Source organism: Athene cunicularia, assembly GCF_003259725.1.
Source record: "Athene cunicularia isolate RWA chromosome 1 unlocalized genomic scaffold, athCun1 chr1_part2, whole genome shotgun sequence".
In the NCBI taxonomy this organism is placed as follows: domain Eukaryota; kingdom Metazoa; phylum Chordata; class Aves; order Strigiformes; family Strigidae; genus Athene; species Athene cunicularia.
Window position 1 is genome coordinate 49,708,186 of NW_020799092.1, and position 12,930 is coordinate 49,721,115.

A 12,930-nucleotide genomic window follows, 5' to 3' on the forward strand; every position below is an offset into this window, starting at 1 on the left:
TTTTCACAGCAAGTTCTGTGCTTTTATGCTAAAATCATGTTTTGGGTGTTGAAATACTGTTGGCTATACTTAGATGATAATTTATATCCTTGTAGTGTATGAAGTACAGGGGTCCAGTGGGGCACTCAGATTTGAAAACTGAAGCATGACTTTGTTTTTATATTTCAATTTGTGTTCCCTTTTCCTCCAAAAGACTAAAAGGATGTCTGCTAAACAAGCTGCAAAATTATATTTCTGGGTTAAATAAACAGTTGACTCCAAGAATAACAGAAAATATTAATGCATTGCTTAAACTGATCTCTGATATGCTTCATTTATTCTACGTTCTTAGAATTAATATTCCTTTTCATTTTTTGTGTCTTCTCAGTTTTTGTCTTTATTATATATTTTTTGCCAACTCATAGTCACTGCTCATTAGCTGTAGAATAAATACCCCACTAGTGGACTGTATTTGGTTTTGTTTCTTTCTTTTCAAGAAAGATAAAATTAAACAAAATCCCTGGAGATTTTTGCCTCAGTTACAAATATAAACCAGCTTAAGAGAAATACAGAAATGGATAGCTTTTTAAAAGAACATCGATATATCCAAAATATACTGTGCTAAGTGATTTCACCAGTGTAATATAGTACCAAGAGTCAAACTGCATCTGAAAATGTGACACTGTTGGTACAGGGGATTCATCAGTTTAGAAGATGAGGACTTTCAATGCTTAGTGTTTTGGAGAGCCTGTATTTTTAGACAGTTACTGTGAGACAGCTCCTGCTGATCAGATCTTGAGAAGTCCAGGTGCTTAGCTCCTCCTGAAAATCAGGCTCCTTTGAGTGAATTAAATGGATTGTCCAGAGGGGTCAAGGTACTCAAAATCATTAGTCACTCTGAAAAGATTTTATTTGGCTGTATTTGATTTGGAACCTGCTATTGCTGCACTAAACCAATGTGCCAGTAGTTGTATTCACACTGGGATATATTTGTACCTGTTTCACTTTAAGATCTGAAGTCTGAGAGCGCAATTCTGGTTACCTGATTTCTGGTACCATGTAAATTCTCTCAGTACCCAGCATCCAGCGTTGTGTTAATTTGAACCACCATGTTCTTTAGAAGCCTGTTCAGAGCCTCAGATGTACTGTCAGGAGGTTCTGATTTGGGAGCCCAGGTGTGCTAGGTGTCACAGCTCCCTGATGTTACTCAGGGAGAATGAGAAGGAACCTGGATTCCTGGCGAGTGGCAGAGTCCAGCTCACATCATAGCTGATGTATGATGAGTAAAGCTCCTTAAATAGTTGGAGGAGCTTTATTGTTGGTTAATAGCTAAATTATTTGGGTACTTGCCTGTGTGTTCATTGAAGAGTGTTTTAAACTTGAATGGGTTGGACCCTGCCATTCCTCCTTTTCATGAAAATGCCTTAACTTGGGTTGACATAAGCTTCAACTTGATGACACTGAGGAAGGAAAAGAAGAGAAATTAATACACTGAGCTTTTTGGTGTGCTCTTCAAAGAGGTCTTTGCTCCGGACTTCCTGAATATGTGCTGTGGGAAGTCCTGAAGTGGAGCTCTGTCTGAGGCCCACCAGTTTTTTTCAGCTCCTTGCGCGATGTGGAGGAGGGTCCAGTTGTCCTAGATTGTAGGTTTGTTGTTAAGGGAGAAACGTAGGCATGGTACTTCAGTACCCTCTTAGTCGCTCTTCTCTGTAGGTCACCTAGGTTGCTAAGTCACCCCAAGTCATTCACCTGAGGTCAAAATTCTGGTTCTTTGACTTTGCAACGTTTTTATTGAATGTTCTGTGTATGTGGATGAAATGTGGATTTCAGCATTTAGTTTGCATTGTGTTCTTAGTGTCGTGAAACACACTCTTTATGAGCACACTGAAGCATGTTGTAATTATTTTGCTTTTCCTCCAAAGAAGGGGTTTTGGAAATGCAGGGAGTGAGTTATGGATGAGACATCTGGAGTGAATATGATAGGATGGCTCAGTTTGAAATTGTTATTTGGCCTTTGCTTTTGGAGAGCAGCAAAGTGGCTACTAATTATATCTTAATGACTAAGGATGCATGCAAATTCTGCCTTCAAGCATGGGATCTGTTCTTCTGGGTGAAACCAGACCTTTCCAGATGGCGTAGTTGAGTTTCATGCTAAATTTCCCCTAAGTTCTTGACAACATGCAACTCTGCAGCTGTGTAACAGACATGTAGCTTCTCGGCATTCTGCATGCTTTATAGAAAGATCCCGATTGTAATCATGAAGGGTTTGCGTGAATGTGTTTTTCCTTACTCAAGTTTCTTTAATCTTCACTTCTATTTGACAGTTATAGCTTAGTAAAAAATTTGCATTTTATTTAAAAGAGTGTTTCAAAGTGACTGAAACTGCAGCTGTTTTTCAAAGTACTTTTAAAGGTCATTTTCAAGCTTTTCTGCAATGGCTAACTAAAAATAACAATTCAAAACAGCCAAACTCTTGCCACATAATTACATCTTGACATTTAATCTTATGTCTTTAAAAATGATTCAGTAGGTCTGTATTTGTACAGCTATCTATTTTACTTTCTGTTTTTTCTTCTATCACTGCACTGGATCTAGACAAGAAGCTGTGTATTCATAAGTATTGTTTTTATCAGGCACTTTTTCTGTGTGGGCTTTAATGTTTTACATGGTGAATGGAAAACATAATTTTGACAGGTAAAAATAATGTATCCTTTTTTTTTTCCTCTCCACTTACACATAGGGCATAATGCAAGATGTGCAATTACTTGTCATGCCTCAAGGATTTATTTCTCAATGCCCAGATCTTAATCGCAGTAAGTCTATTAATTCTTATACCGTAAAATGAAAGGTGTGCTTTGTGTCTACTTTCTCTCCTACAAACCTTCTTAAAACCTTGAGTTTCAGTGTATTGGTTGTCAACTCTGACATGATTGAACCTGTTGTGAATACACTTTTTAAATTAATATGCATATTTTGTTATTCTAGCATGTCCAACTTGTAATGACTTCCATGGACTTGTGCAGAAAATTATGGAACTGCAAGACATTCTAGCCAAAACATCAGCTAAGGTAATGTTTACTAGGAGTCATGGAATGGGAGAAATGAGGACTCTTAAGTCTTTAACTGCTGTCTTTTTAGATTATTTGTGCATATGTGGGGATTTGCATGTGTGTGTGTGCAGAACGTCCCTGCATGGCATGTTTATGCTTGTATTTACATATCTGTGCCTATTGTCTATAAAAATTCCAGTTCAGAGAGCTTTATTATTTTTTAATATTTTTATAGAATCCTGTCTTTTAATAGTGACCAGAATCTAAATCCCTGAGCAAGGAAAAGGCTCATAAATATTCAAGCTCAATCTATTAGGCTAACAAGTCAATAAACCTAGAATGAAATAGGTTACTGCGTTTATTGCAGCAAAACTTATTGGTGAAGACTTTTCTAGACCTGAGCTTCCAAAGGTTTGTTAAGACAAAATTTATGCAGGACAAGGAATTAAGGATGCAAAGCAGCATTTTCTTCTTTTTTTCCTCTAGAATATCACACCAAAAGCATTAATGTCTGCTGGTCAACATAGACTAGTCTTCCGTTTTTAAATGTCAGTTCTTTAGATGTCTGCAGGAATGCTGTTACCTGGCTGATTTGATACATAAATGTTAAAATGCCTTGGCTGAAGTGGAGAAACAATTGCTAACATGTTGATTTTGAGCTTTACCTCCAGTTTTGCCTCTCTACTCAGATTCAGGTCTTTTGCACATAACCTAATGTCTGCAAGTAGTTTATGTAGAACAAGTTTCTTAGTTCACACATAGAAACATGAGAAACCAGGGGCCATACCCATTTTAACCTACTCACTTTGTTTCATAATGTCCCTGATGCTAGAGAAGGATGAATTAAATTTTATCTTGCTTCTTAATTTCTATCTCTGATGGTTTGATCATGATGTATTTGACAGTAATTGTTTATTATCCTTGACTTCATTTTCCTACATGTATTCTCTCACCTTCATGCTTGACGATAAGGGGGACAGTTTCAATTATGTTTATACTAATGTGTAAACTATTTACAAAATTTGAAACTTTTTTTGTGAACTGTAAAAACAGTTGTCCCAAGCTGAGCAGAGGATGAACAAGTTGGATCAGTGCTACTGTGAAAGGACCTGCACAATAAAAGGCACGACTTACAGAGAGTTTGAATCTTGGACAGATGGCTGTAAGAACTGCACTTGCATGGTATGGCTACAGGTTGAGTGGAGACTCAGGAACTCTAGTGTTTCCTCTGATTACAGTTTTACTCAGGCACATAATGAGAGGACTTCCAGGTGTATGCTAGGTAGTAACAACAAAGTGCTAGAAAACATTTTCTAAATCTAAACAATACTATTAATAAATACATTTTTCTATTGTTTTATCAGGGCCAGCATGTGTGGCTCTCCTGTATTTCATGTCACCATACGCAGAAGTTATGCAATATACTTAGCTATAATGTTATTCCCATGCCCTGAGTTGGAAATGTTTTTTCTGGATAATTAATTCCCTGCTTTTTGTCACTATAAACACAGCCTTTTTCTTAGCAAATGATTTAATAGATCCCCTGTGTCTGATTCCCTTTGGTTGCCTTTGGTTACATCGCAGGAAGTAAGAAAGAGTAAAATGTCAGGGTCATATGCATGCTCTGTTACATCACAAATGAAAAAGATTTGTTAGGTGGATAGAAGATTCCCAAAGGTATCACAACTCTAGACGTGATTGCAAGTATCCTTTCAGGTACCAAACAATGGCATCTTTGTTATTGTCCATTCATGTAAAACTCATTAATTCCATTTGAACTCATTAAATGCCTAATTCGAAGGCCATTAGAAATTGGTGAAAGGACTGTTGTTGTCTGTATGACACCTTAGATTGATTTGCTGCTATCTATAATTTGCTAAATAGTTTTCCTTAAGCTTGGTATGGTTTTGATCTTTATATTTCTGGAGGGATATTAATTTTGCTTTTAGTGTTTTGTGGTTGACGAGAAGAAGACTTAGTCTGTAGTATCAAATCCAGCTGATAGCTATTTAAAATTATATGAATTTAGCGTTAAATGCGTTATGTAATTTTGTCTCAGATTTTTCTTGCAGCTGTTATATGACTACCTTTTAGAAATGTATTGTCTCATATAAAAATCGAAAGGCAGAATACTGTTCTGCGAGGTTGTTATTTCACACTAATCTGTCAATTTGCTGCTGATTGGCAGAATGTTTTACTTCCAAATAGATTTGCCTCTCTCAAAAAAAAAAGCATCTCAAAGAACAGATCATACATGTCTAAAATACTGTATGCATGATATTCTAAAGGTATGGTTTCTTGTAGTTATTAAAAGAACCGTGTTCAAATGTCTTTTTGGGTGTTGTCAGAGAGTTTATTGCATTTAAAAATAGATTTTTAAGTGCCTGTGTTTGAGAACATCTCTGCTCTTGGTAAATATAACTACCAATTAAGGACTTTTTATTCTTCTAGAATGGTACTGTGCAGTGTGAGGCTTTAATTTGCCCCCTCTCTGACTGCCCGCTTAACTCTGCCCTGGCGTATGTGGATGGCAAGTGCTGCAAAGAGTGTCAATGTAAGTTTTACTGTGGTGCTTCCTTCTAATGAATATTTTGAAATCTGTAAAGAAAATGAACCTTTCTGTAAACATGTCAGTGAAAGTGGGCAGGGAATGAAATATTTGGATCAAGGAATCGGGGTATTTAGACTTCTCTGAAATATTTTAGGGAATTGGTAACCAGAAGGTTTTAATTTTTCAGGTGCAGGTATTTTATTTTAATTACATTTACTTTATGCTTATTCGTTTTATTTTAGTTATGTTTATTTTGGCTATGTTTCTTATCAGTGTTTAAAAAGAAAAAAACTTATTTAAAAAACATTCTGCAGACATTCATAGTCTTATCTTTTAGACCAAACTGCTAGAAATTCAAGAATGATTGCCTGGTGTTTGTTTTGACCAGTGTTTCTAACAATTCTATCACAGTAATGTACTTTCAACCTTATGTTATAGTGCTAGAAATGGAGGTTCAGATTTATGATTCTTCTTCTGTAATTAAGGGAAGAGAAAACTCATACTAGACCCAAGAGACCAGCAAAAACCAGACACCTAGAAATGTTCTTTCACAAAAGGTCAGACAGAATTATACAGGAAACTGGATAGAGGTAATTTAATATTATCATTTAAGATAGGTGAATGCCTTTTGGGTTTATAGCATATTGGTTTTGTTGCACATAGGGCCAGAGAAGGGGAATTTTAGGTTAATCAGTATCTAGATGGACTATATATGTTGATTACAGATGTGTATCACATATGTGATGTCTACTTATTTCAGGCTACAGTGGAATCCATTCTTAAAATTGAGCATGACATGCTCAATACACTTATTTTTTAAATGATGAGATTTTTCTGTGTGGTTTCATTGCTCTTCTGCTGTATAAAACTTATTACAGAGTATAAAGAAATATATAACTGGTTAAAATGACATGTTGTAAGATAAAATTCAGAAAAACGTTTTGTACTCCATTGATCTTGCTCCCACAGGAGTTTATTAATATTTAATTGTGTTAGAAGTTACACAAACCATCCCATTTTATGAAACCTTATTAACTTACTCAAGTAGATTTAATTCTAATTGAGAGGAAATGAGAATTCAAATGCTTTTTTTTTTTTCTAACCAGCTACACAGAATTTCCATGCATATTATATGTCTCAGGGAACTGTTAATTCAAGGATGTGAGACATGTGGACTTCAAGCCTCTGTTTGAATCTTTGACCATGTTGGCAGAGTTTGAAAACCTGATCCTGTGAAGTATGCTTTTGTAATGTACTGCCTGTGAATTGAGTTGGAAATTCTCCATCGAGATGTTAATGGGAAAGCACCTCACTTCATATGACCTCTTACGAAGTTGTTTTTATGGGGAGTCTTGACAAAGGTCAAGAAATGTGAGTTAGTATATGGACACTGACCTCGTCATACAACAATGCTACTTCTCCTTCCAATTAAGATACAGTTCTGGTACAGCACACTGTGCAGTTTACTCTGATACTGCCTTTTTTGGTATTCTTAATATTATCAAAAGCCTTTTAGCTTCCAGTGTTGTTACTTTGATGTTTACAACTTACATGCACACATATAACTTTCTTGACAAACTACTAGAAAAATTACTAGATCAAAAAAATAAATAAAAATTACATTTGAAAAATTATTCCTAAATTCATCTAGGTTATTTGAAGTTCATTAAAAAAAAAAAAATCAAGCAACTTTTAAAGTGGTCAAATCCTTGGAGTCAAAGGATGGAGAGTGCCAATTGCAATCCCATTGACAAGGTACTTAAAGTCAGGTTGAAGAGTGTAAAGAGTGCAGGTTAAAGGCAGTGGAGACTGCAGGACCCTCACTTACTCTCCAGGGCAGTTTGGTGGAAATACTGAGTTGTTACTGAGTTCATATATATATGTTCCAGCTGTATCCTGTCTTCTTGGTCTCTTCAGCACAAGGTCTAAATTGATCGAGGTCAGTGCGCTCAGTGACAAGTTCTTGCTTGATGGGTCAAAGATGTGTTCCTTCATTTGGATAGGTTCTTAGAATAATTTATTTGTTTTCATTTCTTAGAACAGTATCAGGGGATGTAGCATCTGACTAGATTATGTAGAATGAACACAGATGGCTTATAATTGGGAAAACAGCTAATTAGGGTGTGTAGTTCAAGGAGTAACTAACTATTCTTAGTATTGGACACTCATAAATGCTGAGAAAAAGCGGCGCTAATAAACTGTTCTTTAGCTGTGTTTAGTATTTGTTTCAAGACAGAACATGTATGGATATCTGTTTCCTTCCTGGTATTTGTGGTACTTCATGCCAGATGATGGGTTGTTTCTGCTAAACTGTTATGTGACTATAACTGGCCAGGCAGTGGTAGCTGTGGCAGCCTTGTTGCTGTCTCACCCAGGGCTGAGTGCTTCCCTCCAGACTTCTCCCATTCTTCAGCAGATGTTTGAACAAAGACACCAAAAATGAAAGGAGTGGAGTCTGATTTAATGACAGCTGGAACAGAAGAGTAAAAGTGTACAGCCCTTAAGGCTTTTACAGTCACCAGCAAGCAGGCTTCCCAGGTTTTTTGTTTTATATTGTTTGTTTGCTTTTCCCCCTTGAGTGATTGAGGGTGGATTCATTCTGTATTTAGGCATGTCAAATTTGGGAATATAATCTGAAGTGGCCTCATTTACACTCATAAATAATATAGGGCAGACATAGTCCTGTGGCCCTGGGGCTAGATGGCACTTGTGGCTCACATCTACATGGCTAAACGGTCTTCCCCTTTCCCCCCAACAGAGTATCTACATCCAGATGGCTGACAGACTGGGCTGTGATCAGCGCTGTCCCTGCAGTCATGCCTGGCATTGCTTCAGAGCATGTTGGCTGGTACAGGGCAAAATGGTGCCATGACATGTGCTAATGCTCAAACTGCATGGAGAATTACAGACTGTAATTAAGTGTTTTCAAGCCTGTTGTCATTTACTGTTTCATTTACTTGTGTTTCATTCACTAGTGATGGACATCACCAGTTAGGCTGTCTTAATAGCCAGTGAAAGAGACTGGTACCTCCAGAGGGCACTTGGTGCTGAGAGGGGGCTGGAAGGTATGGGATGCCTTCTGGAGGCAGACTTTTTCTTCCATGGACTTTATAGGGAGTCCAGGAGATTAGATTAGATACAATACTGAATTTTTAGACAGCTTAAAGCTGTGAAGTTCATCTTTCCATCAGTTACTGTAATGAATATCAGGTGTGTCAGGAATGGAAAGTGCTGGACTTTTAAGCCTGGTTCTGACATTAAGCAGTTATGCTAAGAGACTTGTGTGAGCCTACCACACTGCCAAGCCCTAGGAACTGAACTTCAGCCCAGACCAGCATTTACATATTGGACAGTGCAGCTTTGTTGTATCTCATTTGATGACATTTTCAACACTTCAGAAATTTCAGCACAACTGACTCTTTATATTTTTCTTAAATGTTTAGTTCTGGGAAGAACACTTAGTAAGGAATGTTGTAGGTTGTTTGTTTTTCTTTTTTTAAACCAATATTGCTTTGACTTTGCTTCTTCTTGTAAGCCAAAAGAAAAAAAAAAAAACACCCAAACCCTGACCTTCTACCTTAACCCTGTACCTTTGTTTGAGGACATTCAGATAACTTGTTCTGTTTTGTCATGTGTGAAGGTCAATGCTGCTAGCGTAAGGAATGGCAGTGCATGCAAATTATAATTGTGTTTTCTATTAGCCGTAATGGGGGTAAAAGAAGCAATGATCTTCCAAGGCATTGTAGACAAACTACTCAATGTAAAATTCAGTCCAGCTACCAAAGCATACATCTTAAATCAGTGGAAGCTTCCTGCGGAGAATTGTTTGGAGATGGAAAGCAGGGACTGCTTTCTTTTCTATTACCAATGCAATTTTAAACCTATCTGAGAAGGTCTGTGCAAAAGATCATTAAGTTCTTTTCTCCTCTGCAGAGACAAATGTATCGTGTGATGATAGTCACTGATAGGAATCAGAGAGCGATTAAGCTCCCCTACTAACCCTATGCTTTAGAGTGTGGACTTGTCTTCAGATGAACAAGGACGAGTTCATTTATCTTAAGTGAATTGTGGAAGGATTGCCAATGTCTTAGTAGGTGAGACAATTGGTACATGCTCAGCAAATCTTTTTATGGTAACATTTTTATTAGTTGGTATATTAACACAAAGGCATCACTTCCAATAGCTATGAGATGTATGTTTGGCGTTTTTTTTAATGGAGCCAGTGTATTTTTAACAAAGTAGCTGATTTTCAGTTTTTTAAGGCCAGAAGTGATATTTGTAACAGTATTTGGCACAGTAATAATTCCCATCGCCAAAAAGACTGATCTCCAGGAAGAAATTGCTCTCTTCTCATCACTATACTCCTCCTCCCAGTGACACTACAGATACTTATAGACCTAATCCCAAACTGTTTAAATCTGTCCCAACAGATTTCAGTGGAGGTTAAAGTCTGAACCATTATGTTCAAATCCACAGGCTGTGTGTTTTTTTTCCGAAACAGGACATTCAATGGCTTTCTGGTGCATTGTAGTCAAATCCACACTCAAACACAAGTATTTTAAAGAATATATGAGAAGCATGGGGCTGTATTGGATCAGTTCACACTTCTGTTATGTAACTTGGAAAGGATTTTTGAAAAAAAAAAAAAGGTAGCTCATAACATGCACGGGTTTCTGATGCAGTGATCTGTCTTGCTAGTTTACAGAAATGTTTAATTTTTTAATTGAGGGGATTTCCCCTCTTGCTCTTCATGATGCACTGATTTTTTCCCCCAAAGCTACACACTGTTCTGAAAGCTCCAGCACTTTTAGCCTACTGACACGGTGTCCTGGTTTTGGGTGGGATAGAGTTAATTTTTCCTCTTAGAAGCTAGAATAGTGCTGTGTTTTGGATTCAGTATGGCATTTGGTATGAGAAGAATGCCATACTGAATGTATGCCATACAAAACACTGATGTTTTCAGTTTTTGTAGAGAGATCAAGGACTTTCCAGCTCCCCGGGTCCTGCCCGTGTGCAGGTGTACAAGAAGCTGGGAGGGAGCAGAGCCAGAGCACTGGTCCCAAATTGGCCAATGAAGTATTTCATATCATGTAGCATCATGCTTAGTATATAAAGCAGGGTTGGCTGAGAAGGAGGGGGTTCTCTCTTGCTCTTGGAATTGTGGTTTCAGGATCTTGTGGGGTTTTTTTGGGATTGCTAGCTGGGAACAGTCTGGGCATCAGTCGGTGCAGTAGTGAGCAATTGCATTGTGCGTTTCTTGTTTGTACTTTCTGTTATTGTTTTATTTCAGTTATTAAATTGTTTTTGTCTCAACCTACGATTCTCCTTACCTTTACCCCTCCAATTCTCTCCTTCATTCCCCAGGACAGGGAGCAAGCGATTGTGTGGTGTTTGGTTGCTGGCGAGGTTTAAACCATGACACAGAGAGAAGGAGCTGTAAAAGCCCATCTGCTTCTCATTTGCACAGCAGTTGACCATCAGCAAGAGTGCAAAATTTTTATCTAGAAACTTAGGGAATGTTGATTAAGCTTCCTCTAAAATTCATCATTTATCCAGGTAGATTGACTTAAACCTGTGCTGCTCTCTAATTTAATCTTTTCACAGAATTGTCACCTTTTTTTCAGGCCCAAGGAGTGGCACTGTCTTGGCTTCGGTGAAGCCCATCAGTGGAAGTGTGGCATGCCAGCCCCTGCCTTGTTTGCCCAAGTGTTGGAGGAGCTCCTCCTGCATTGTGTGGCACAGAGAACAGGCTGCATCTCAGAGAAGTGATTGTATGACAGGATTAGTGAGCGCTGACTGAACAGGCCATCTTATCCCTGCAGTAAATCAAAAGAAGGGGCAATCTGGAAACCAAATTGCAGCTCCAGCAAGGGACATGGCATAGGTCTGAAGGCGGCGAGCGGGGCAGCCAGCAGGCTCAGGGTGGCAGAGCAGGCATTGGCACTGGAGGAAGAAGAGGCAGTTTTTAGCAGTGTTTAGTCATTTTTCATAGCTTTTTAAAAAAATGCACACTTCAGAATATAAAGAAGAAACAACATTCTGGCTAAAGCAAAAGATTACTTTCTTTTTAATTATAAATATTTATATGTGGCTTTTTAAAGGTACAAGTGCAAATAGAGCATAAATTCCATTATTTTGAGATTTTTTTCAATACAAAAAATCAGATAAATTAGCTTCCTTCAGAATAGTACTAAAAGATACCTGGAATATAGCCAGTACCGGATTATCTCCTAGAGCCATGTTTTTTATTACAACTTCCTGTAGTCAGCATGCAAAACTTATGAATGTTCTTAAGCATTTAGCAGAGTAGTGTCTGTTCAGCCTCTGCTTTCTGGATTTTCTATGCTGAAATGATTCACATCAACCTTATTTCTCAGACTTTTAAATCACATACAATGATAGTATCACATTGTAATGACAGATAAAAAGCATTTTATACACACTTGTACTACTGAGATGAATTATTCTGTACTTTACTGCTGTTTATACCATCTTACTACTTCAGCAACTCTGTGTCTTCAAAAGGAAGGCAGTATTTATATTAATTTAGAAATAGGACACAAATAATTTTTCTAAAGAAGTATTTTTGAAGGGAGAAAAATGCATCCTGGAACTCAAGTAGGTCAATAAAATCAGTGGAGCTATTCTAGATTTGCAAAGCTATAGTGGAAAGGTGTAATTGATGCATGTATCATTTCCAGCATAGCTCCTACACAGCCTCGGTCTCAGTCTCACAGAAAGGTTGCAGGGCCACCTAGAGCAGGTTGCCCACGACTTGAATATCTACACAGATGGAGACTCTACGACCTCTCTGGGAAACCTACGCCAATGCTTGGTGACCCTTACAGTAAAAAAGTGCTTTATTGTGTCCAAATAGATTTTCATGTGTTTCAATTTGAGCCCGTTGCCTCTTTCTCTGTCATAGGGCACCACTGAGAGCAGTCTTCCTCCCTCTTCCTCATTCCCTTCCATCAGGCATTTGCACACATTGGGAAGATTTCCTTAGAGTCTTCTCTAAGAAGCATACCATCTCAGGAAGCTGAGCCCTGAGACACTCTAAGAATGTTTTGGGGCCTTTCCTGTGCTGAACTCAAAACCAGCTGAAGGTAGTGGAAAGACTCCCCTTGGCTTTGGTAGGCAGGGCCAACCTCACCCTTGGCCCCTAGCTGCTTGGTCTCTGCTATACTTTCCATAGTAAAGCTTCAGAAATTTTTCAAACTACTCTTACACCATTGCAATATATTTGGTTGACATCTGTCATATCCAATGGCAGAATTGTCAGGGGCTTTTTGGTGCAGAGCCTTGTAGTCTTGAATGACCATTTTTCTTTATAAGATGGGCAGTGTACTT

At 37.9% G+C, this 12,930-nt stretch overlaps 1 protein-coding gene across 1 annotated transcript in view; it reads left to right on the forward strand.

The window, feature by feature from the left end:
- Window positions 1-12,930, forward strand: part of NELL2 (neural EGFL like 2) — a gene marked incomplete at its 5' end in the record, with an annotated part of 130,812 nt that overhangs the window by 15,373 nt on the left and 102,509 nt on the right. The window contains 4 exons of the mRNA XM_026865859.1: window positions 2,720-2,792; window positions 2,965-3,047; window positions 4,083-4,211; window positions 5,481-5,583. Of these exons, the coding sequence (XP_026721660.1) occupies window positions 2,720-2,792; window positions 2,965-3,047; window positions 4,083-4,211; window positions 5,481-5,583 (388 nt within the window). The remainder of the gene's footprint in view (window positions 1-2,719; window positions 2,793-2,964; window positions 3,048-4,082; window positions 4,212-5,480; window positions 5,584-12,930) is intronic.